This window comes from Anomalospiza imberbis, chromosome 16, assembly GCF_031753505.1.
Source record: "Anomalospiza imberbis isolate Cuckoo-Finch-1a 21T00152 chromosome 16, ASM3175350v1, whole genome shotgun sequence".
In the NCBI taxonomy this organism is placed as follows: Eukaryota; Metazoa; Chordata; class Aves; order Passeriformes; family Viduidae; genus Anomalospiza; species Anomalospiza imberbis.
The window spans coordinates 13,296,866-13,322,451 of NC_089696.1; the positions used below are offsets into that span (position 1 = coordinate 13,296,866).

At 57.4% G+C, this 25,586-nt stretch overlaps 1 protein-coding gene across 2 annotated transcripts; it reads right to left on the minus strand.

Annotated features, from left to right (window-relative positions):
• Positions 1–256: 256 nt before the first annotated feature.
• On the minus strand, positions 257–25,324 carry RADIL (Rap associating with DIL domain). Of its 2 annotated transcripts, none has more exons than XM_068207137.1 (15): positions 25,246–25,324; positions 17,715–18,267; positions 11,858–12,165; positions 10,160–10,816; positions 9,954–9,991; positions 8,794–8,954; positions 8,052–8,164; positions 6,977–7,214; positions 6,339–6,511; positions 5,908–6,058; positions 5,420–5,610; positions 4,232–4,625; positions 4,012–4,151; positions 3,120–3,259; positions 257–2,535 (listed from the first exon to the last, which is right to left on the minus strand). In XM_068207137.1, exons 2-15 carry the CDS (start codon positions 18,256–18,258, stop codon positions 2,430–2,432), a joined length of 3,354 nt encoding a protein of 1,117 aa, XP_068063238.1. In that variant the 5' UTR covers positions 18,259–18,267; positions 25,246–25,324; the 3' UTR covers positions 257–2,429. The 2 variants fall into 2 exon arrangements, with proteins under 2 accessions (XP_068063238.1, XP_068063237.1); XM_068207136.1 differs by lacking the exon at positions 25,246–25,324 and adding an exon at positions 21,241–21,568.
• Between the last annotated feature and the right edge of the window lie 262 nt (positions 25,325–25,586).

A 25,586-nucleotide genomic window follows, 5' to 3' on the forward strand; every position in this document is an offset into this window, starting at 1 on the left:
TGCATTAACACCCTGCCAGCACACCCTGTCCCTTTGGAGATGTACTTGTTCCCTCCCTTCCTCTGCTTTGTTTCCCCTCCCCTTTGCTCTACACCTGCACGTGCTGCTTCTCTTGCCTCTCTTTGCAGCAGATCAGGCAAAGGCCTGTGTGAGCTGGAGGAAGCAGGACTGACTCCATCACATCTGGGAGCCCTCACTGCTCTTGTGTCTCACCACTGGAGCGAACACGGAGAGATCCAAGAGACAGCTGCCAGAGCAGGGCTTAGAGAGGTTTATTGATCCAGTTTACTGTTGACACAGAGCATTTCTTAACATCCACCGTGTCCGACAGGCGTCATGCTGTGCTCAGTATCTGCACCAGAGCTTTATACACATCTCAGCTGTACATATTAACACACAGGGAAGTCAACCCATCCCACTGCTCCTCCTGGGAGAAGGCAGCCCTCATGCACACTAGTAAATAGCAGGGTTTATTTACAGTCTCTTTCAATACCTGACTGCACCGTGAGTGACACACAGCTCTGGGGTTGTTTTCCAGCTCCAGGGGTGCTCAGTGGGTTGCGCTGGTACTGCTGGAACGTGCCAGGATGCAGCCCCAGCACTGTCTAGTGCAAACCAAGCCTCACCCCAAGCCCTGGCTCCGGGGCAGAGGGGAGTAAGGAGTGCATGCAGTTTGCCCAGAGGCTTTAGGCAGCCCATTTCAAGTTCTGTGGAGGATGACAGGCCAGCATACCTACTTGATTGAAAGTGAAGTGAATCACCAGGAGCCCTGAGCCTTTGCTCACCTGCCTGGTAGAGCTGAGTCTGGCAGGAGGATGCACTGCTCCCAGTCCCTGCTGGGGCAGCACCCCAGGCCAGGGCTGTGAGTGTGGCCCAGCAGAGCAGCAAGGCACTCATGTCTCAGAGAAGGTGCCTGGTCCATCTTGCCTAGAAAAGCAGGCCAGGCTGCACTGAAATCCAGTAGTGGAGCATTTCCCTTGCATGGAGTGTTCTGACATCTCCTCCTGCGACGTGCAAGACTAAGCAAAGGAACCAAAACTGCAGCAGTGAGGTGTAATTAAAGCCAGTCCTGCTTTAGCATCACAATCCTCAGAGCACTGTTGTGAGATGCCATGTGAGTATCTGATCCCCTGCCAGAGCCTGGACCGTGCAGGGTGTGCTGGAGGGCTTTGCTGCAGGCTGTTTTAATAGGGTTTGGCTAAAGTAGGTCTCAGTATCTGTCTATATGTGGAAATCAGGTCGGGTTTATCCCGTTAACGGTGCTAAAAGCAGAGGGAGGATGCGGCGGCAGGAGGCCGGGTGTGCGGGGGCCCGGGCAGCCACACGCTGGAGCTGAACCCTCGGCTGAGCTGACGCCGAGGTCGGCAGCAGGTAGCAGGGCGGTTTCTGGGATATTCATAGGGGTCCTCCCAAAGGGAATCTCTGCTGTCCATCATCACCTGTCGGCATTTCAGCAGCAAACACCCGGGAGATGCTCCGAGCAGGGCACGAAACAGGGTGGCCTTGCAATGGGCTGGCAAAGCTGGAGGAGCAGGACACGGTGCTGAGCTGTCGTTTGTCTGCCTGGGCTGGTGGCAGTGCCGAGTGCTGCTGGGCTCACTCAGCTTCCTGGTGGCACCAATCCTCTGTGGGAACATTCTGCCGTCAGTCCTGGCAGCCTTCAGCTGGGATCGTGGTGCCAGAGCCGGGCAGTAAATCTGCAGAGCAAGGGCAAGGGAGTCCTCCTCTGCAGGGAGCTCTCCCCGGACTCACAGGAACTGCTGGTACAGCCCTTTGCTGTAGCTGCTTCCCATCCTGAGGCAGGGCTGTAGCCCAGCAGCAGAAAGGCACCTGAGCTAGTGTATAATTCCATTAGGGGAATTAACTCCTGGCGATGCATCCTGTGTGGAATCCCACTCCTGGGTGCTTGTGCTGCCTTCACCACCTCCAGAGCTGGGCACACTTCTCCAGCCTGACATGCCAGCACCTCAGGTGGCCACGGCCACAGTGAAGCCCAGGCCCGTCTCACATGTTCTCTTCAAATCCCAAAGGTATTTCAAGCCTTCTGCCTGCCAGCATAAAATATCACACAGGGCTGCCAGCCTAGAGGAACAGAGGAGCCCGCCTACAAGTCCTCATGGTGGGAGCATTCCCTTCCCTCCCCCTGCCAGAGGGGACAAAGGAACAGGAAAGCTCCTGAGAAGGATGACACTGGGTATAAGGTGGGGCTGGGCAATGGATCAGGAATGATGCTCCCAGGCAGTGCAGTGGGAGAAGCATGCACCATCCTTGCATGTCCTTTCATCTGCTGCAGTGCAGGGGCAAAGTGTCCAAAAGCACATCGAGGGCTGTTGTGGAGTCCTGCTCCCTCTTGCACTCCAGGCTCCCTGAGGTCAGCCTTAACCAGAGCTGTAGCCACAAGCTGCTGTGGGATCCTTGTACCACAAGGACTAAGAGGAAGAGGAGCTGGAACTGATCTTTTTGGCTATTTCAATGTCCGACTTGGCAACCAGAAACCGCAGCTTTTTCCCTCCGGAGCGGATGAGGTCCACAGCACTGCAGGGAGCAGCAACAGGGACAGAGGTGAGTTCAGGCTCCCTCGGGCTGGCAGCCCCTCAGGAGCCTGCCAAGTCACAAAACACTCCTGCGTTGCCAATCACCTGTGCCTGCTCAGGGCTACAAGCAGGGGCTGTTTCTCTCCTGCCTGTAGCTTTGTGGAGGGCTTGGCCTCCAGGTTAGTGGTGCCAGGACAAGGGCAAACAAGCCCAAAGCTGCTCTGTGCTATGGGCACCTGGGCTCTGCCTCTGAGCTGTCCCATCCCACCACCTTCGAGAGGAAACCTGGAGTGGGGTGGGGCTGCAGCAGCTCTGCATTGCTGAGACCCACCTCTGGAGCTCTCTTTTATTTCCCATTTGTGCTCCCCAGTTGTCGCTCCATAATCCCTCTTCCAAACCCACAGCCTTCCCCCCTCTCTGGTGTCCTGTGCAGGTCACTCCTCTCCCTGCAGCTCTCTGGTACCGCAGCATCCTCAGCACTGCAGCGCTGGCAACTCTTGGAGCAAAACAGCCGGAAACCTGGACCTGACAGTGACTCCTCCAGCACTGGAACCACCCCCGGCCCTCTGCTGAGGTGAGACTCACCTCTGGTAGTCTGCCCCGATGAGGCTGGTGCCGTTGACAGCCAGGATGCGGTCCCCGATGGAGAGCCTGCCGTCGGCGGCCGCGGGGCTGTCCTCGATCAGGGTGCGGATGTAGATCCCCGGGGAGCACAGAGGGGTGTGCTGTTGGCACACAAAAAAAGGGACACAAAGATTTGTGGTCCCAAAGGGCCTAGCTCCCCAGGCAGGGTAACTGTCCCTCAGGGCTCACAACCAAGCCTGAGGGCAAGTGGGACCATGGAGATACTTGGGAACGTGATGGGGATGGTGCTAACAGTAACAGGAAGGAAATGCAATCCTTTAGTTTTATATCAATTTATACACAGAAAGGAGAGGTGGGGGCAACCTGCTCTTGTTCAATTTAATTAAGAGCAAAGCATCGTTAGCCTGCAGCCGTGTTGGGATGGGAGCTCTGCTCACGCTGTCCCAGGGCTCGGCGATGCTGTTTCCTACTGACCAACAGCCCAGTTGTGAAAGGCCACTTAAAAGGATGATCCACCTTACAATGCCAGATTCCTCCTTATGCAAAGAAGCTGGGCTGTTTTGACACCCTGTGAGCCTCCCTGCTCCTCTCTGCTTCTCCTGCCACCACTGAAGGGTGGAGGAAAGACCTTGGCTGAGTCATTTTCCTTCCACAAGACAGCTGAGCCTGTTTGCTCTTCCCAGCTGCAGGACAGCTGTGGACTTCGCATGTACGGCGCAGTGACCTATGAGTAGAGATCCACTGAGAGATCCCCCTGTGCCTCCTCATCCCCAGGAGAAGCAGCCTAGCTCCCGTGGGAAGCCATCAGCTTCTTTGCTGCCTTTTCTTGGGGTATAAACCACGTCCCACAGGTGCCATTCCAGCTGTGTGAGGGCATCAGCTGAGTACTCACCACGCCGTCGATCAGCCCCATCCCCAGCCCGATGGGTCCCCTCTCCAGCTCCACCACGAACACGTAGCAGAAGTCGTCGGTGGCAGAGCTGCGGCTGGAAGACTCCGGCGTGGGGTAGTCATAGGGGGTCGGCGAGCAGCCTGGCAGAAAGAGCGGCTTACGGCTCTGGCACCGCCCAAGCCCAGCCTCACAGCCCCGGGGCAGCGCCAGCTCTCGGTACCTTCGGGGGTGATGCCTTTGGTGCCGTTCATCCCGTTCCTCCGGGCGTCCTGCAGCCCTTTGCCGGTGCCCTGCGGTGACTCCGGGCTCCCAGAGTCGAAGTTCAGGGGGGTGGTGGGTGGTGTCAGCAGGCAGGAGGGGTCTGGGGGCGCCGTGCTGCCCTTGGGGACCGGGCTCCTGCCCAGCTGCAGCTGCTGGAGCTTCTCCTGGAGCTGGGGCTCGCCGGCGGGGGGCTCGCAGGGGCAGGCGCTGGTGGCCAGGCAGAGCTGGGGGTTCCCCTCTGGCTCAGCACAGCCCCCCAGGGAGCAATAATCCTCCTGGGCAATGGTGCTGCCCAGCGGGGCAGCCGGGCCCTCGCTCACCTCCAGCACCTCTGGCGTCGTGCGTGCCTCTTTCTTAAGAAGGAGGAAAATGCTGTGGGACCCCCTGCGTGTGCTTTTTACTCCCCACCTGGACCCCACCACCCTGTTGCTTTCCTGGCTGCCACATGCATTCAAAGCCTTGACAATTCCGACAGTGCCAGGCTTGTCCTGGCTTCCCAGCACAGCTCCCACAGCCCAGTTTGGTGGGCAGGGCCGTGCTGGGGGTGTTTACAGCCAGCCAGGAGGGGACTCCTGGTCATGTTCCTGCTGGGGGATCCCACTGGAAGGGGATACAAGGGCTGGGCAATGTGGTCCCGGGGTGACGGTAGGAGGCAGCAGGGCTCGTGAGTGCTGCAGGGAATGGGGACAGGATGGGAGAGGAGAAGGGGACCTGCTGGAGGGACACCCTCCACATGGCAGTTGAGCTTAGCACCCACAGCACGTATCACCCTCCCTGTGCTTTGCAGGCATTAGCTAATTAGCGCTTTTGTGCAAGCCTGGCTGCTGGGGACGGGCAGGGTGCAGCTCAGGGAGGACAGGGAACACACAGGGAGAAGGGGAGCACTGCCCACAGACATCTCCCCTCCCTCCCTAACGAGATTGCTGTGAAGATCCTGTCCTTCCAGCTCAGCTTCCCGTGCCCCCCGTGCTGGGGGATTAGCAGCACTAATCCTTCCAGAAGCTCTCCGTGAGGGCACTGCCACAGCTCCAGGCTGCAGGCAAGGGCAGCAAGCCCTTGGCACTGGGCTTGGAGGGGTCTGCAGAAGGACCCAAGACCCTCCTGCCCAGCCAGGAGAGGAACAACCCTGCCGTGGGATACAGGCTACCTTTGGGAGTGCTGAGCCCGGCCCCTCGCTGGTGTGGGGGCTCCTGCTCTGCAGGCTCCAGAGGAAGTGGCGGATGTAAAGGAGGTGTCTGTAGATGTTGTCATCCAACGTCTCCACCTCCAGGTCCACTTTGAAGCCCCCGCTGGGCAGGATGATGGGTGGGTGGTTGTCAAAGGACTCCAGCACCTCATCTGAAAGGCAGAGGGATGGAGGTTAGCACTGGGTCAGGCTGCAGCCCACTTCTGCCTCCCAGCTCTCAACCACGTGCAGTCTCCCAGCTGGGATCAGGGATTTAGTGAACTTGAGCCAGCAGCATCCCTGACTTGGGACAGCAGAAAAAGCCTCATGCACTTTGCATCCTTTGCAATATCTGAACTTTGGGGCTATGGTTATTACCAGTTGCTGAAGGTACTACAGGACACCCAGGAAGGGGAAGGGAATGACCTGTTTGGTTTTTATGTGACTGGTGCAGGCTGAGCAGGACTCACCAGGCTGGAAGGTGGCTGGGCTCTCCTCCTCACTGGGCTGCCACGCTGAGATGCAGCCCACGTCCATCACTGCCTGGCACTGGCTCAGCACCCGGTGCAGCTGCGCGGGGCTCAGCGCTGGGAACTCGGCTCGCAGGGATGGCCAGGTCATCTGTGTGAGGAGGCACAGGAGACACACGGCAGAGGTGAGAAACTGCTTCCTCTGAGGAGCAGGAGCTTGCAAGGGGCACAGGAGGGAGGTGTTGGGCAAGATACAGAGAACCAGAACATCCTCTCCTGGGTACTGCCCACCCACGGACCTTGGGAAAGAGCAGCTGGTGGCAGGTTGCAAAAGGGACACATCAGTGTAGGGACTCCCCCAGACACTGAGTAAGTGCTTTCCTGCCCATGCCTATCCCAATGCCACGAGCCCCGGGCTGGGCATCCCTCACCTGCACCAGCTGGGAGCCGGGCATGGCCAGCAGGTTGGCCACGCTGGCCAGTTTGGCGAAGAACTGCTGGGCGAGCTGCTCGAAGCCGGCGCCGTGCAGCCAGTCCAGGAGCAGCCGCACGCTGGCCCGCAGCTTCACCCCCTGAGACCAGTGGTAGCAGCCCAGAGCGGAGCCTGAGGAGGCAAAGCATCCATCAGCCATATCGGGGAACAGCCCCTCTGTCCCCCAGCCCCTGCCCCGGGTTAATGTCCCCAACATCCTGTGGCTGTAATTCCTGGTGGTGGCTGGACCTTGCTTGGCACTTACAAGGGGGCAGCTGTGTTAATGAGGGCTAATGAGCACCTCAGGCTGCTGTAGTTTATTAATGAGCTGCCACTATTAACTGCCTTCAGCCTTCTCTGCTCAGGCTTGAAGGGGCAATGGAATGGGCTGGGATCCTTGTGGGGTTTAGCCTCTCCTGGGGATGGGGAGTCAGGAAGCAGCAGCTGGGTCTGTGCTTGGCCTGCCTGTAGCAATGCTCAGACCTGCCCATCTCCAGCCCCCTCCTTCCTGTTCCCCTTAAGGTGGCACAGGGATGGACTGGAGGGCGTCCCAATAACTCAGTCCCCTATGTGTTACCCAATTCAAGGAGGACTGACCCTTCTCCAGGAGCTGGTTGAAGAGCAGGGTGTTGGAGAAGAAGAAGAGGTAGGCGAACATCTGGGAGGTGATCTCGGGGTGCACTTCGTACTGGTGGAGCAGGTCCAGCACAGCCTGGTAGATGAGCACGACCCTGCGGAGCTCCTCGGGCAGAGGCGGGGTCCCCCGCCAGCTCTCCCGGCACTCACTCTGGAAGGGGTTGCACTCCAGCAGGGCAGGGAGCGACACGTACAGACACTGCAGGGAGAGCAGCAAGTTCACAGCAGACTCAGTTTGCAGGAGTTTTTCTATTTTTGCACGAGCCAAGCCTTTCCTTCACCTCCGCAAGCCAAGCAAACCTGGCCAGTGCTGCTCCAGCAAGAGGCTGCTCCTATTCACCCCCTGCCTCCGTGGGCTCCAGTGTAGTGCAAAAGTTTAAAACATTTTAAAAATTAACATGTTGGTCACTTTTAGCAGTTGGAAGAGGTGGTGTGTGACACCAGCTAAAATCTGCAAAACCTGATGTGAACCAGGGCAGCAACCGATCAGCTGGGTACGAGGGTGAAAGGAAGTCCAGGATCGATGGGGATGATTTTCCATATCGCTTTCATGGGAGAGCAGTGCCTTGCACTCGCTTCTTCCAGGGCACAGGGAAGGGGAGGGCGCTGGGGAGGAGGGCACAGGGGAGGAAGGCGCTGCTCGGGAGCGGTGCAGGAGCAGCCCCGCGTCCCCGTGTGCCGCTGGCCAGGCAGCCGCGCTGCACAGGGCAGCCTTTCTGTGCCTCACACTGCCCGCTCTGTTCCCCGCTGCCGCCCGGCTCCCGCGGGCCAGCGGGCCAGGGGCCCCTTCCATCACGCCCTGAATCACACCATTATGCCAGCCCTCCCCAAACACCTCCCCCGAGCCGCTGCACTGCAGACAAGGAAACACGCCGCAGTAATTCAATACTTTTCCTGGGCTGCGACCAAAAATCGTGGAACTTCAGCCCGAAGGAAAACACCTCGGCGTGGTGCAACTGCCAAGGAGTAAAAGCTTTAAAAAAGCCCTCCTGCACAGCCCTGGGGATGCTCGTGCTGGCCCCGTGTGACACTGTACCTTGGAGATGTAGTAGACACACTGCTGGAAGGTGTACATGATCACCTCCTCCAGCACCGTCATCGCCTCCTCGCTGGCCGTGATGGTCGAGGAGAACAGAGACTCCTTGGAGCCTGCAGGGAGCAGAGGAGGATGGGGGAGCAAACCTGCAGCCACAAGATCCCCAAACTCCCGGGGTGTGGGTTATTAGGATTTCCAGGTTTGTATCGTCCCCACAGAATCCCTCAACAGGGCAAAGAGGCTCCTCTGGCCTGGGGGAGCTCCCACCTGCCATCCCCCACAGCTCCCATCACTGCTGGCAGCTCCTGCCTGGCCTAAGAACATTTTAACTTTTTGCATAGACCAGAAAGTTCCTGAGTCTGGTTTAATACCTTCCTATCTTTTTTAACTTTTGCTGGCATTAACACAGGCTCACCAGTGAGCAGTTCTGCAGGGCTACCTGCAACTCCGGGCTGACTGAAGAAAGCCCCCCAGGGCATTAACCACAAGCTGCTGTGGTGGCAGGGGATGTGTGTGAACACAACACGACCTGGCTCTGGAGCTGGGCAGCACCACAGCAGGATGTGAGGCTGCTCCTCCCACAGATTTCCCCAGCCCACAGCACAGAGATGTCCCTGCTGCTGAGGATTATGGAGGGTTAATGGAGCATCTCGAGGGCACTGACCACCACCTGTGTCTGGGGATTAGCCGAGCAGAGCTGCTCCGCCTGGGGAAACAGGCAGGATGCGGCATCCAGACTTACCTTTGATGTCCAGCTCTTCCTCCATGCTCTGGATGTAGGTGGGTGACTTCTGCTGGACAAAGTAGAGGATCTCGATGGCATTGGCCATCCAGAAGATGATGTGCTGCAGGTCTGGGAGAAGGTCTGTGATGGTGAAGCGGGACAGGGTGGCAGGGTCCTGGCTGGGGAGACACAGCAGGTGTCACACCTACTGCTCCTCAGCATCCCCACTCAGGCCTTTGGGGAGAAAACAGCCAGCCTGGGGCAATGCCAGAGGGCTTTCACACCCCCCCATCCCTAAGCCCAGCACGCCCCTTAGAAAGACCCTTTACAAGGAAAAAATCAGTGGTTTCTGCTCTGTGGGGTGGCAAAGGGGACTCTGTGGGGACCAGGCTGATCACAGCCACCTGGCCTTTGTGGGGTGCCACTTTTGGGAGAGGCTTCCCCTAATACAGATGAACTGTACTAAATATTCATGGCTGAAGAGCAGCCCTTCCCCAGAGGTATGGACTGCTCCTGCCAGCTCTGGACAATTAAACCCAGCTCACCTGCCCTGGGCTGTTCAAAAATAAAACAAAAAGCATCTGGGTGATTTCTCAATTGCTAAACTGCTTTTTCCTGCTATAGGAAGGGGCTGGGAAGCATCCTTGAAGTTTATCCTAAAGGAGAGCTCACAGCAAGCACTAACAGTTTCTCCAGATACTGGTTTAGAGATGGGATTTTGGACATGGCTGGGAAGACAGCTCCTTGTTACCACTGTGATTGTCCCAGAAGGGTGCTCCCAGCGCTGGGATACCCTGTGCCACCACCCCTGGATGCACACATGCAATGCCAGCTCCACTGAGGGGTCTCCAGCCTGAGGAAGGTCAGGCTCACGCATATGGGACATTCCTACTGTATCACTCAGGGGTGAAGCCACAGGTGCAAAGCCTTGGCCAGGTGTTGGATCAGAGAAAAGCCCAGACCTGCTGCAGGTTCTATTCCATCCCAAGCTTTTCCAAACCCACTCATTCTGTGCAGGCATCGTGGTTAAAGGACCAGAGAGCAGAATGCGTGGGATTCAGCAGGAAAACTCTTCATGCACCACTGGCTGACAGCCACGGACTTCCCTCACTCACGGAGGAAGAACCAGGTTGAACTCTCCCCATTTTTTGAGGCAAAACAAGAAGGGTCACACTTACTGCTGGGATTGCTTTTCAGCCAGTTCCCGCGTCCGCTCCTGGGCAGGGAGAGAAGGGGAAAGCACAGTGAAAACCCGTGGGATGGGGTGGCACGAGCATCACCCCCGTCGGCACTCGCTGCCCCCAGAGATCAGGCTGAGAAGCCCCCAGGGAGGGCTTGAGCAACACCCCCACCCCACAAACACCCCATCCCACCGCTGACTGACCCACACCGTCCTCTGGATCATTCTGGCCGCTTTGAGCAGCAGCTGCCCGAAGTCTCCTGGCTCAAAGTTGGTGGCCGAGTGCTGGATGCAGAGGCAGAGCAGGAAGGCAGGTGTCAGCTTGTGGTCGTCCCCGCCGGGCTCAATCAGGGTCATGATGCGCCGCAGGAGCACGTCCTCGGCCGCCGGCTCGAACTCCAGCTGCAGCTTCCTGCGGGGTGTCCTGGAGCCGCCGGCGGGCGACGGGCCCCGCTTTTTGGCCGCAGGGTCCTTCTCCTTCAGCAGGCTGCCACACGCCCCGCACACGTGGGGACCCTCGGGGTGCAGGGCTCGCAGCCTCAGCAGGGTCTGCGCCGGCAGCGGCTGCGCCTTCATGGGGTCCTTGTAGAGGAGCAGGTAGTAGAGGCCGAGGGACAGCAGGTCCCCGTGCCGCAGCACCACCGTCCGGGCCACCTCGGCGAAGTTGACGGAGATGCCAGCGCCGGCGATGGGCTCCAGCACCAGCTTCTCCTCCGAGCGGTGCCGGGAAGGTCGGAGCTTCCTGATGGTGCAGTGCAGGGGCAGGATGTCGGGGGCGGACAGGCTGATGCTGGGCTTGCTGGCCTGCGTCCTCTGGCCCACCGTGTGCTGCTCGCGGTTCAGCAGGTAAACCAAGCTGTCCTGCCAAGCGAGGAGACGCAGCATGAACCGGGGAGGGGGCAGAAGGGACCCTGCTCCCTGCCATGCAGTGAGTGCTGCAGCCTCACGCTGTCCCCAGCTGTCCCCTCGCTGTCCCCAGCTGTCCCCCACGCACCTTTGCATGGCAAAAACATTTTTTTTTTTTTTTACTCTTCTCGCTGCCAAGCAGGACAGCAGCGATCCCTGCTTTGAGCACGGCAATAAATGGGTACAATGACTTTGGGCATGCAGTAAATGGGGCTGCTTTGGACAGAAGGAGCCCTCCTTCCACCTCTCCCCCTCATCCCTTCTGCAGCTGCTTTTCCTTCCCACCTTCTCCCCCAGACTGCAGCGATGCCTGCACTCCCTGCCCAGGGCGACAGTGTGGGACCCCGGCCAGAGCATCCACCCCTGGCCCTGCCTTTCCCTGCAGCCTGCCAGAACACCCCGAGGCAGCTCAGGGGACCACCTCGTGCCTCAGTTTCCCCAGCAGCACTAACGGGATGGCTGCAATGCCAATGTCACCCTGCCAAAAACTTTGAACAGCCGCACACTCAATGGGCACAGAGTAGCCATTAACTGCAAGAGCCGACACTGTCCTTTGCAGTTCTCCAAGTGTCTCCCGCAGACGCACTGCTCTCCTTGCAGCCTCTGATCCCATCTGCCACTGAGGAAGCAGCTGGACAAGGGACGGGGCAGCTCAGCCACCACCCGCAGAACCAGGGCTCCCTTGGGCCGAGGCAGGGATGCTGCTCGGGGATCACCTTGCATCCCTCTGGGGCATCGCAGGGGGCCACGGCTCCTGCCTCCGTGTTCCCCGTACTTGGGGACAGGCTGGGGACAGACTTGAGGACAAGGCTGCAAGTGCCAAGCCCGTTTCCTAAAGGATGCTCATCCGCACCACCACCACCACCACCACCACCACCACCTCCCTCGACCCCAGCAGCTCCGGCCATGCAAGCAGCCCCGCTCTCCCCGGGGCTTTGGGGGGTGGGAGGGAAGCGGGGGGTGCCGGGGGTGCGCAGGAGGCGGCGCGGTGCTTACATGCTGCTGGCTGTAGCCCTGCAGGAGCAGGAGGTGCGGGGACTGGTAGAGGGAGTACCGCATGCTGCCGCCGCCGCTCCGCGCCGCCGCCGGGCTGCCGGGCAGGGTGGAGCAGTGCCGCTGGAGCCGGGCCCCGGCCCCGCTGCCGGCCCCGGCCCCGCTCCCTGCCCGCCGCGCCGGGGTCCCCAGGCTGGTCTCGCTGAGGCTGCGCCGCAGGGCCGGGGGGGGCCCGCGCCGCTCAGCCCCCGCCGCCCGCCGGGCCCCCCGCGCCCGGTGCCGCTGCAGCTTCCGCGCTTGGGCGTTGATGCCTGCGGGGATGGGGGGGAGACAGAGCGGCGTTCAGCCCCTGCAGCCCCCCCGGGGGCACCCCCGCCCCGCCGCAGCACCCCGCGGCTGGAGGGATGCTGCGGCTCGGAGCGGGGATGGAGCAGCTGGAACCCTCCCGGCGCTGCGCACCCACCCTGCCTTGATGTCCCCGGTCCTTTGCCCTCCCCGAAAGGTGACGCCAAGACACCGACGCGGAGAGTTTAGTGTCCTAATGCCACCGCTAAAAAGGGGGTGTCCCAGCCCTCCCTGGCCCCCAAACCTCACTGAATGGAGAGCAGCCGGTCCATAGTATCCCCCCATCTGCCCCGGCCACACTGCAGGGCTGGGGGGAGAGGAAATCCCCGCTAAAAAGAAATTTCACTCAATCTTTGCTGAAAAGAAAACAAACAAACAAAAAAAAAGAGCCCGGATTCGGCTTTCAGCCCTTTGGTACTCAGTCGCCAGCAGCAAGTGGGAACCGCTGGGATCCCCCCCAATTCCCCGGAGCATCAGCCACACATGGGAGCTGCAGTGGAGCCCGGCTGCAGCAGGAACAAGCTGTAATTAACTTCTCCCAAGCATCAATTCGGGCAGAGCTGTCTGTCTGTGAGACAAACAGGAGCTGGAGTGAATGAATAGGCCTGGCCAAGCTGCAAAAGCAGCCCCTCACACGGCACCCCCAGAGTGGGGGGGTCCTGGTGGGTCCCTCCGTGCTGCAAGCGTGGCTTGAGCTCTGCAGGAGAAATAGGAAGTTCTGTGTCCGAGGGGTGATGCTCGTACCTCAGCTGGGCAGCCTCCTGGGAGCAGGTCACTGGCATTCGGGGAGGACGAAGAGGGGGAAAAAACCCTAAAGGATTTGCTTGCAGGAGCAGCAGTGCAGCGTTGTCGGTGCAGCACCAGAGCCAGAGCCCTGCTCCTGGCTCGGCTGAGCAGGGAGCAGGCTTTGGACAGCGAGATTTGGGGACAGCCGGCGGGATTTGGGGACGGCAAAGCAGAGAGCCTGGTGCCCAGGGCTGCTTAAAGGGACACTCACAATCTCAGACCCAAAAAAAAAAAAAAATCATCTGCCTTATTTGGTGAGGAATGGGCTGCTGGTTCTGAAATACATTTTTTTGTTTGTTTGTTTTAAATGGAGCGCTCCTTTGCTGGGAAAATCAAAGAGATGGCGATGGGGAGGGGGGTGGGACAGGGAGAAAATAGCCCCTGCTGTTTACATGCCTTGGGATTAGGGCAAGGCACAGTCAAGCCACCCCAAGCAGTCCAGTGTCCTGTGTCCTTAAAAAGGCAATCGGCCCCGCTCCCGTTCCCATCCCGGCCACGGCACGGATGTGACATCCAGGGAGAACAACGAGCCCACACAGGCCACGCTGCTGGGGATGCCAGAGGCCACCCCAAACGTGTCTGCAGGACACCTCAGCTCCCCCCAGGAGCCCTGTCCCCAACCCACATCATGGAAATGGGCCAGAGGGATGAAGAACGGCTGGGGCAATGCAGATCCCAGAGCAGCCTGTGGGAGGAGTGGGGCCAGATCCTGGGGAGCAGCTGCTGCTGGAGCTCAGTGGGACAGAGCAGGGCCTGCCCAGACTGGGGTGCCACTGCCTGCAGAGACAGGCCATCACCAGCCCCTTATCGAGGGGAAAGGAAGCTTCTGTATTTATTTTGTGTAGGAAAAAGCTGCTTTTTCACCGCCGATAGAGCCCCCGTCACAGGCTCCCACTAACCCCGGGGCTGTGCTGGAAAGATAAACACAGCTCTTTTCCTGAGCATAACAAAGTCCCTCCATAAAACTGGGTTAGGTTTTTTAATCCTTTGGTACTGTTTTGTCCTCCCAAGCATGTGCAGGTTATTCCACCCAAAACTCAGTCTGAACATCTCCAGTGCAGCGTGACCAGGGCAGAGCCAGTGGCTGCTGAATCCACAGGGAGATTGGGATGGGAACGGCATGAAAAGAGTTAAAGAGCATCCCCAAATATTACAGTCCTCCCTGGATAGCCAGGACTTGCACTGTAGAAAGGAGGTACTGCTGTCAGGGTGTTAGGCCTTGGTAAAGTTTAGGGCTGGACAAGCTCCAGTGATCTCAGGCCTAGGGGGCTGACAAGGCTTGGGAAAAAGGATGTACCACTGATAGTGGGTACAAAGAATACAGAATTTACAGGCCACGAGGACACTCGGCAGAACTCCCAAGATAAGGAAGAAACTAATAGAAGCAACTCAGCAAGTGTGCTGAATCAGGTCCGACTGGGTAAGAGGCAGTTCTGGCACGGGGAGATTCACAACCACCAGCCCAAGAAACCACCAGCTCAAAACAAGAGTTCTGTCTCTGTCCTCCCTCTTCTCTTTCTTTCTCTCTCTACCTCACACTGATTGCTAATAAAATCTGCATTATTTACTCAGCATTTGTCTCATTTGCACCTCAATTCAGGCAGAGGCATCTCTCACTAATCAGATCCTAACATAGAGCTGGATGGCATCCTTAGGGAGATCTGGGCACCCCTTGGGCAGCATCCGCCCCACCAGCAGACCCCACCAAGCTGCTGTCTCTAAACCCATCCTGCAACCCAGGGGAAAAAACTTTTAGTTGTGGTGCCTGGGATCTTGGCTGGGATCTGCCTCTTTTTCAGCTGAGGAAAGAGGTTCGCTTTTCCTGGCTGAGAAATAAATCAACAAATAACTCCATGGGCCCCAGGAAAGAAGAAATGCTTTGAACGTACCCAGGAGGGACTAAGACCAGGCTAGTCCTTCCTAATGTAATTGCTCTGCAGACTCTGCAGGGAATCTTCCCTCGATGCAGTTGTGCTAAGGTATATCAAAGCCAGATCCTCAAAGGCACTTGCCAGAGCATCTTTTAGAATAATAGGCTTAAATCCCAAGTTTCTGGAGCTGCGTGTGCAGTTCAGCCTCCAGCCTCTTGGGAAAGCTCCAGTCAGGATAGGACCTGGTAAAAAATGGGGGTATTTTGGAAAATGAATGCCACTGAGATGCCAAGTGCTGCACCTCCCTCCAGCACCCTCCAGTTTGTGGGTGTTTTCCCTACATCTCCATGGCTGCTGCCTCTGTGCTTCCCAAAAGGAGCAGGGCTGGGGGTAGCAGAGAGAGAGGGGCTGCCTCGTTTGCTGCAGAGAGGCTCCACCTGTGCTGCTAATTAGTGGCATGAGGAGCCAGCACTGTCCTCCCCAGTGGGAAGCAGCTAATAAACTAATTAGGATAATGGGTAACTGAGCAGATAAAACTCTTAAGCTATTTGCTAACAGGTCATGGATGGATGTGGAGCCTTTCCCCCAGCCAGTGATGCACCTGCATGACCCCAGTGTCCCAGCCATCCCAGTCCTGCTGTCCCAGTGATGCCTTGCCTGGGGAAGGGCCTGCAGGTATTTCCCTGGGGATGATTTTAGCATCCCTCTGCTTTTCTCCGAGGGAGCTGCAAGCCTGAAGTCCCTTCGTTTTTGCACAGATGTCGTGTTTTCCACGCCAGTGCCTCACCACCCTGGGCAGGCAGCTGCTGCTCAGCAAGGGGACCTCTGCCAGCCTGAGCCTGGTGACAAGGGTGACCCTGGTGGAGGGCACTCATGGTCAATACCCCCTACACCAGGAGTTTTGTGTCTTTTTGGGGTGCTGGGTCACAGACTGCATCACTCACAATCATTCCTGGCAGTTTGAGGTGGGAAAGGATGGTCCCAGCCCCACAGCAACCCAGGGCCAGCAGCACAGGGTGAGACTGGTGACAGAGCCCCTGGTGCCACCAAAAGAAAGGGCTGCAGGAGTGAGATTTTACCAGGTAAGACAACTGTGAGATTTTACCAGGTAAGACAACTATGGGCTGTGCACTCTGCAGAGCAGACAGCCTGACTGCGGGTGTAGCTTCTGTCTTGGAAGAGCTTGGTCAGCTATGGAAAATGCCCAAAGATTAAAAAATGGGGAATTTCCACAGCCCCACCCAGGAGTGCTGAAACAAATGAAGTGATAACGAAAGCATAACGGGCTTATTTCCAGATCCAGGGCACAGGATCCTATCAGGAGCTGCTCCTCCATCAGGAAATGACCGAAGGCTGCCAGCCCCAGGCCAGCTCGATGCTGCTCCCGTGCTGGGCAGCCCAGACCCTGCTGCTTCCCCTGCCTGTGTGGGAGCCTTGCACTCCCACGGCTCCCAGCCCACCCAGGATCCGGGTCATGGGGAGGAAAGTTGCTTTCTGCATCCGAGGGGGAGGATTTGAGGTCGAGTGGATGCGACCTTGGGCTCCGGCAGGGAGCAGCCACATGGCCCTGCCTCCCGTGGGCTGCGCTCCGCACTCGGCTCCTGCCCTTCCCTCTGTTTTTAGACTCGCTGCTCTCCCAGAGTGCTTCACATCTCTCCGATCCTGGCTGGAGGAAGAGCTGAAGAGGAGAGCAGAGCATCTACCTCCTTGGCCCAGGCTGTGGCAGGAGCCACCTCTGTGTCTCTGTGTGCCACGTGCAATGAGCTGGGAGCGGCTGTGGCATCCCCTCCCTGAGCAGCCACAACTGGACACGGTGAGGATGGAGGTAGCCCTGTCTCCTCAAGTGCCAGGTGAAATCCCAATTGAAAATTGCAGCTGGGCAGGCTCCAGCTGCCTGTGCTCTCCCTCAGAATGCCCATGGCTGGATTCCCTCGCCACGTGCCAGGGTTCTTTCCAGCCTTTGTTAGGATGGGTGGGAGAGGAGCTATGTGCCCCCTGGTGTGGGACAGGTTGGACCATTTGTTCTGCTGCTGGTGGGGCAGAAACTTGGCTCCTGTTTGCCAAGCATACAGAGTAATCCTGCATCATCACCAGTTTAGTTCTGACAGTAACAGCCCTTTCCAACACACGTGAGGAACATCAGGGCCCCATCCCAGCAAAACCCTGTGGCTGACAACTCTGGGGCCTGGTCCAGACCCCTCTGTCAGCAGGTCTGACCCAGCAAGCACATTGTGCAAGTAAAAATCTGATTTTAAACCTTTCTGCCCTCATCCTGACAGGGCTTTTATCTGAGGGTGGGAGGAGGAAAGCTTCATTGCTGTGTGCTGGGGTCACTTATTAACCTGCTGGTTCCTAATGATGCACTTATCTCCTTCTGCCAGCCCTGGCCTCCATCAGGCACCGCTGCAGGGGCTCTCCTGCCCTACATTGCTCTCTCTTCATTAGCTTTTCATTTTCCTTAATTGCTCCTGCAGATTTGCCCGGGGTGTCAGGCCTGGAGGATGCCCAGAGGGAGATGGGGATGCAGGGGGAGCAGGGCAGTGCTCTGCCAGGCACGAAGCTGGGGATGCCATGGTGCTGGCTCACTGATGGGAAGAGCAAGAAGCAGTGATGCTCTTGCCTGCTGCTCCCCAGCCACGGGCAGGGTTTGTTACTTACCCCTAAACTGGCTGGGGTAAATATTTGAGGTGACAGATACCAAACTGATGCAGGAGAGTGCTGAGCCCTGCAGCTAAAATGTGGCCACCCTCCCACTTGCACCACCCCCTGCACCCAAACCACGTGCGAAAACCTCTGATTTGGGAGGGCATCTGGGGGTACATCCCAGCCCCTCTCCCTGCCCCACACCCCGCTCTGACCTGCAGTGGTGGTGTCCACGTCCCTGGCCGCCATCTCCTCCACCTCCGCCCTCCTGCGCAGCTCCAGCCGGCGCGAGAAGCCCTCCCTGGGCTTCCAGAGGTCCTGGATGAGCAGCGGCTTCTCGTGGTCACCCAGGACCCTCAGCCCCTCTGTCTGCCACTGCTTCTCGGGGCCCTGGAAGCGGCCGATGACATCGCACAGCGCGTACTGCCCGGCGCTGAGCTGGCTCAGCCCGTAGCGCTCCAGGGCCTCCTTCACCAGCTCCCGCGCGCCGGAGCTGCCCGTCACCAGCACGCTCTTGTAGTTGGTGCCCGCACAGATGTTGCCCCCGAAGATTTTCAGGATGCCAGGGGCTGAGAGTTGGGTGGAGAGCTCAGCTGGGTCGTCCTCGGCGGCCGCCGGGGAGGCAGAGCCGCGGTCCTTGTAGCTCAGGGTGCGGTACAGGACCTGGGAGAAGAGGCGGCTCTGGCGCTTCAGCCGGTTCTTGGACGGCGGAGCCATGGTGGAGGACGGCCCATAAAACATGGTGCGTGAGGTGTTCATGAAGCACAGCTGGGCAGGGAAGAGCAAGAAGGGGAAGGTGAGTGGTTTGGAGGCCAGATGTGCAGCAGGGGAGAGCGAGCAGGTGGCCACAGAGGAGCCACTGTCACCTCCAAGGTGACAGATCAAGGGAGGGCCATTTCCCTCGTGTAACCCAAAACACCAGTGGAAAAGCTTAGCCAAGCTCCTTGGCACCAGCACAGTTACCTCTGGATGGATTTGTCCCTGAAAACACAGCCTGGAGAGGCCCCTTATTTCTCCATCAAGAGGTCCCTCTTACCCAGGCAAAATGCAGCGCGAGGAGAGCAGAGCCCAGCGGGACTTGGCGGGGCCCATCCTGGTCAGCAGCCAAGGCATCAGGAGTTACTTTCACTAACGAGTTTATGGAGCAATCCCATTTTTTAGAGGTGAAACAGAAAGCTCAAGTGCAAATTCACTCACTCTGAGGTACTGCTAAATGCTTTTGCTCAGTGAGAGGCACAGGGTGAAAATGGGCTTTAATTAGCCTTTCTAAAAATGTCCTGACTCCAGCAAATCTCTTGGCTGTTGCTTGTTTGTGGAGGATGTTCAGGCCCAGGTTGGCATCGCTGACAAGGCTGCCCTTGGGCAGGGCTGCTCAGGGCAGCCCCGAGTGGGCAGCGACTGGAGGAAATGTGGCCAAGGTCGTGCGGCAGCTCCCAGTGCTCCTCTATCCCCTGGAGTGGACCAGGAACCACAAATCACTTCTGGATTTAGGTGGGTAGCACTCCTGCCTGACGTCATTGTCACCATCTGCAGATGGCTTTGAAATCCCATCCTGGCTGCAACAGCACCTGGTGATTTCCTGGTGCTGATGACCCACATTGTGACCTGCTGGCAGGGGAGGTCTGAAAAGACAATCTGAGCATTCCTGGTTGGGACAGAACTGGGAATCCCTCGCCTCCAGGTCTATAGCGTGCAGGAACTCCGTGCACACACAGAGGAACCCCAAAATGTCCCATCCACAGCTATCAGAGCGCCTGGGTGCAGCAGCTGGGGTGATCCAGGTGTTCCTGGCCGGGCACACGTGAGGTGCCGGCAGCTTGCCACAGCTGCAGCCCCGGCTCGCTCGGGCACAGCCGCGCCTCCGGAGCAAACTCAGCGCTATCAGGCAGAGAGCTGTCAGGCCTGGACAGCCTCCAAACCACCATCTAATTCAGGAAAAAAGAGCCTCCCTGCTGCTAATGGAAGAGGTCACCTTCTAACCCAGAAACCACCTCCCAGCCGCGCGTGGAGGGTTGCTGCAGGATGTGCATCCCCCCCATCCCACAGCCAGAGACCCCAGGGAATGCTGCAGGTGGGGAAACTGAGGCACCAGCTGTTAAGGATGTGGCTAGGAGCTGTGTAATCCTGCAACACTGCTGCATCCCAAGTCACCCCTTTCCCCTTTCCCAGCCCCACCAAGACTGTGGAAATGCTGGGGTTTGTCCTTCTCCCCAGTCTGCTGGTTCCAAAACTGACTCCTGGTGTGCTGAAGGGCAGGAGTCCTGGCACAGGACAGCAGGGCTGAGGACCTTGTGTTTTACATTGCCCCAGAACCTCACCCCAACTTATTGGGCTCAGGTAAGGCTGCTCCTGCTCCCACCTTGCAAGTGGGGAAACTGAGGCAGGGATGGGGCTGGGGCTCTGGCTCCCCCCATACTGCTGCTCCTCCCTCTCCAGCTGAGCTGCTGCTCCCGCTGGGGACACCCCTGGGGACATCCCTTGATGTCTGCTGTGTGACATCTCCTGGGAGTGCCGCGGCAGCTCCGACCTGGGGAGCAGGTCAGGGCACTGGCAGACAGTCGGGCTCAGGAACAGCTGCCCCAGGCCTCCAGCACAGCCCTGCCAGCCCTCATTAACATTGACCAGAAGGAAAACTGCCCCAGAGTCCCTACAGGACCTTGTCATCAAGGATGCAAAAGACAAGACTTTGTCATCAAATCACTGGTTTCATGGATTTAATCTCCTCCACCCTGAACTACCCCCAGCACAAAGGGAAACCTTTTACCATCTGCTGGTGGCAAAATCATTCCTTCAAGCCCACATCACAGACACACCATCCTCCCTTCTTGCAGGTCCCTGCCTGGTTTTGAATGTGTTATTTATAGCTCAGCTATTTTTCTGCTCTTTCTATCAAATGCAGCTCCTACAGAGTTCAGGGACAAAGACGTTTCACCAGGAAAAAATCAGAAGCCTGGATCAGGAGGAGGTGCCAGCCTGGTAACCCCAATTTTCAGCATCTAGAGCAGCACAGGTGTGATTTCACCAGGCACCAGCCTCGGTGACCTGAGAAATCACAGCCTTGTCCTGGAGACAACAGAACACACCCGGTCTTAATCCCCCCGAGGACTCTAATGGACAGGAGAAGATGATAATGAAAAGGACTCCTCCCACATCTGTGAGCTCAGGCACGCTGGACATCGCATCTCCCCCCAGGGGGAAATCTCAGGTACGTGCAATCCCGCTGAGCCCCGCATGCTCCAGCTGCCCGGGGACAAGCCAGCAAGAGCGTCACACCTTGCAGCAGGTCAGTGGGACACCTAATCCTGGATATCCCCAGTCCAGCTGAGCCCTTTTCTCACTGCAGGCCAGTTCCCTGGAAGGACACGAGCCTGCAGCTACGGAGCACGATCCAGACTTTTCCAAGTCCTTTTCTCCAGCATTCAGTGACGTTCTCTCTCTAACGGGTAGGCACGGATTAGTCAAAAGCCTGGGATTGCCTCCCAGTGAGATCTGTCAGGGATCCTTCACCTCTTCACAGCAGTGCCTGACCACACCACAACCAGCTATTTTCCACAGCCAGCTCTGTCTGAGCTGTGACAAATGCCCGTGGCATTCACATGGCCACCACGTGTCCTTCCACCACCACGACTGACTCTGCAACCACCGGGGACTTTCCTGCAGGCCTGAGGTTCCTGCTCCTGTAATGGGTCAGCAGCTCCTTCCCAGGGCCCCACCCAGCACTCAGGAAAAGCCTCTCCCTACCTTGCCATCCTTCTCACGTGCCTTTTTCCCTTCCATTCATCCTCCTTCTCAAAACAATCTTTGCCCTTCGTTGTGCATCATCCTGGGCAGGCGTCTGTCACGCTTCTGAGAGAGGAAGAGGAGGAGAGGTCCTGGGCTGCTCACGGACATCAGCTGCTCGCAGTGTGGTGGGTTTGGAAAGCTCAGAGGTTCTGCAACACGGTCCTGATGTTTGCATGTGGGCTGCTGAACCACATCTATACCCCCTATAACCAACAGCACCTACCCCATCGCATGGGAGACTGGAAGGGAACAGCAGGAGGAAGGAAAGGAAGCAGGAAGAAGGAAAGGAAAGGAGAGGAGATGGAACCAGCAACAGCCCTGTGACCTCCATCTCTTTCTCCTAAGCACACGTGTACCCAAGGATGCCAGGCTGGGGACCCTCTGACCCACAGCTGGACAAGCAAGCCCTGGACCAGCTCCTTCCCCCAGCAGCTGCAGCATGCTGGGATGCTCAGTGAGATTTGTTTTCCTGAACCTCGCTTTGTTTTGCTGGACATGGAGAAGAGCCACCAAGCACTGTCCCCTCACCTTCCCACCACAGATCTGCAAGAACACAACCACAGGTCACCAGGGACAAAGCTAAAAGAGGCACCTGCCAAGTGCCACCAGGGATTTCAGGGTGCTCCTCAGGGAGAGCCATCAGGGCACAAGAGCTGCTCTTTTCCATGGCTCCACCGTGATTAAAGATAAATGCATCATCCTCTAATTAAATCACCTAATCAGGGCCTTGGGGTGGTTCCATCCAGTCCCTCTTGCTGGCCCAGCCTCAGGGCTGTGGGAGAAACTCTGCGGGTCGTGATGCAAAAGGCAAAGAGGTGCTGACCCCACCTCTGCTGCTCCACGTTTCTTCCAATGGTTAATCGCTCCTCCTGGTAAAATATTTATGCCTTATTTCCAGTGAGTCTGCCTTCAGCTGCCAGATACTGATTCTTGCCATCTTTTCTCTGCTCAACTAACAAGCTTTTGGTTAACATGTATATTCTCCTCTGTGAGAGTATTTAGGTGCTTTTGCCAAGCCCTCCTCTTTCCACTTTGATTTGATTTATGAGTGGACTCACTGGATGGCCCCCTCCTCTCCACCTCTAAGACCCTTTCTGCAGCCCCTTAGTCCCTTCCCCTCGGACTCCACTTCTCCTCTGCTGAGAAGGAAAGTTTGGATTTGCCCATAAGCCCAAATTTGGATCTGACCAGAAATGCAAATAACTGCTATTTATTTTTTTTCCCCCAGAGCCAAATTTCACATTATCCTGAGAATTTTCAATTCTCCAGTGCAGAAATGGGGACAGACAAGCAGCCACCCCTCAAACTGCTGCCTGGTGAGCCCCTGTGCTGCCTCTCCCAACATCTGCAAGCAGCTCCAGCTGAAAATTTACCATCCAGATTAGGGACAGGAAACCACGTACAGCCACAGTTATTATTTTTGGGTGTAAAAGATTTCCATGTTCCATTCTGCTCCAGTTAGGATGCCCATCTCTCACTCAGCTTACCACCCAGATTTGTACAAACCATTAACACTCAGCTGCTCTGGGTCAGATGCAGGTTTTTCCAGAAATCATTTCTATCTCCTTTCTTCCAGATTAGTGATAAAACACCAAGTCCGTGTTACCAGCTAGCAGTGCCCAGCAGTGATAATCTCCCTGATAACTGCCTTGGAAATGGATCACGTTTATTTAATACCAGCTTTCTTGACACTGTGCAATGTGAGCTCTAAATACTGGACTGGATTGACTTTTTTAATAGTGGAAAGTACAGATTTTTACAAGAATATCACCTCTCATAACTCAACTGCTTCTCAGAAGTGTATTACAGCCAGAGAATCACCTCTCATGTTGGAGAATGAAGTAATTTCTATTTGCCAGGAGTTATTTTCCATACAGCCACATTGGATGGCAGGAATTTATTCCTGGTGCTGAAGTCTTTAATCAATTCAAGCTCGAGCCAGGTTTCTCCCTCTTCTCCCTGGGGGGATGCTATCAAGCCAATCAACCTGTAGCTACCAGGTCATCTTATTCCCTTTTGGGAAGAGCAACAACACTATTAAAACACTTTTTAATCATCTGGAATTTCCCCGGGGCTCATCCCAGCACACGGATGGGTGGTGAGATTTCAGCTACAACCACTCCAGAATAAGAACCAGAAAAGCTGTTTCCTCAGATCTTTCTTTGAAAATTTTCTTTTATTTTCTTTTTCTTTTTTCCGCCTTTGTTGTTTTGTTTTTTTGGTTGGTTTTTTTTTTTTTTTTTTTTTTTGGATGGAAACCGCTGGAGTGGCAGCCTCGGACTAACGGCAATGACCGCAGCCTGGATGCTGCAAGTGGAGGGAGAGGCCGCTCCGGCACCGCAATGTGGAACAAATTAGAACTCGGAGAGCAAAGGAAATGAGAACACCCTGGACGCGGTGGCTTTGACGTACGCTCCTCGGCTCCAAATCCTACCCCCCCTGCTCCAAATCCTGCCTCTCTGCAGATCCCATCCCCACAGCCGAGGCTGCTGGGGTAAAACCCAAACCCCTCCGCTCTGACCGGAGCCCCCCACTCCCTTCCTCTCGGGATCAAGTCTCTGCTCCAGAGACCGGCCTTTCCTTGTGCGAGTTTTTTCCGTCTAATCTAGGGGCAGATCGGAGCCTGATGATGTCCACGGCTCTCTGTGCCGTCTTTAGCCGGATCAGGGCGGGTAAACTCCTTACCACGTTATAATTAGCAGCAGGCACCCTGCAGTAGCCTGGACCCCGCGGCCCCGGGACTGTTCAAATAGGATGGAAAAGCAGCCCTGGTCCCACAAACACCAACAGCTTGTTCCAAAGGCACCTATCGCTCCCCAAACATTGTAACAGTCTGGGACCTGATTCCACAAGGACAACAGGAGTCCTGTTAGCAGGCTGTCTTTTCTTGTTGGTTTTTTTTTTTTTTTTTTTTCCTCCTGTAATTATTTTGCAGGGTCTTTTGAGCCGCCAACGTGCACCAGCTCTCCGGTAATGCACCAGTGCAAATGCCAGCCCTCTGCCTGGGCAGCTCTATTCACACACAGCCCAGAAACCCTGCACAAAGACCATTTGCTTTCTGCTGCCTCCTGAGCTCCACAGACTCCGTAGGCTGCCTAATTATAAGATCTTAGCAATATTTTTCTTTTTCCCAGCGATAATTAACTGGTCCTGGAGAGAGCTGAAAATAAGCACTTCCCAAGCAAGTAGCAAACTCCCCTGAGTTTTCTCTGCTAAAGTTACAACTCAGCATGAAACTGCTCCAGCCTTACAGGGACACAGATCATGTCAGCACCTCCCTGCCACGGCCTGGGATGCCACCACCGTCGCAGGCAGCTGAATACAGGTGAAACGGTGGGTGTGGGAGAGCAGTGGGATCCCAAGGGTCGTGCAAGCGGACGAGGATCTCAGTGGGCATGCAACGGGGAGAAGGATCCCAAGGGGTATGGAATGGGGAGCGGGATCCCAGGGAGTGTGCAAGGGGCAGGAGAAGCCCAAGGGGCATGCGACTGGGAGAAGGATCCCAAGGAGCGAGCAGTGGGGAGACAGATCCTGAGGGATACAGAATGGGGACACGGATTCCAAGGAGAGTTCAGCGGGGAGAAGGAGCCCAAGGGGGATGGAACGGGGATGATTCCCAAGGGTGGTGTGATGGGACACGGACCCGCAAGGACAGGCAGTGTGGGGAAGGCTCCCCGTGTGCCCGGCCATGGGACGGGGACCCTCGGGCGCTGCGGTTCCCGGCACAGCCCTCCCGCCGGCCGTGCCCGGTGCGGTCCCGCGGGCAGCGCGGGTCTCCCACGGCAACCGGACAAGCCCCGACCGCCGCGCTCCTCCCGCCTCCGCTTCCCGGGGGACGAGAAACAAACGCTCCCGCCCGGCGCAGCGAGGGTGTCCGGGGACGCAACAGCGGGGATCTGCCCCCCGAGAAAGGGGGTCCCTGGGGAAAGGTCCGCCTTCGCCCCCCGCGGCCCCGGTACTCACCGTCGGAGCGGGGCAGGCTCGGCGCGACCCCGGCGGCGGCAGCGCCCGGAGCCGCCGGGGCTGCGCGGGGACCTCGGGCCGGTCCCGTCCCGCCGGGGCGGAGCGACCGCGGCTGCGGCGCCCCCCCGCGGCCGCCACCGGCACCGCCCGCAGCCAGCGGAGCGACGGGAGGAGGGAAGGGTCGGGATGAGGGAAGGAAGGGTCGGGAGGAGGGAAGGGTCTGTACTGGGAAGGGTCGGGATGAGGGAAGGAAGGGTCGGGAAGAGGGAAGGGTCTGTACTGGGAAAGGTCGGGATGAGGGAAGGGTCGGGATGAGGGAAGGAAGGGTCGGGAAGAGGGAA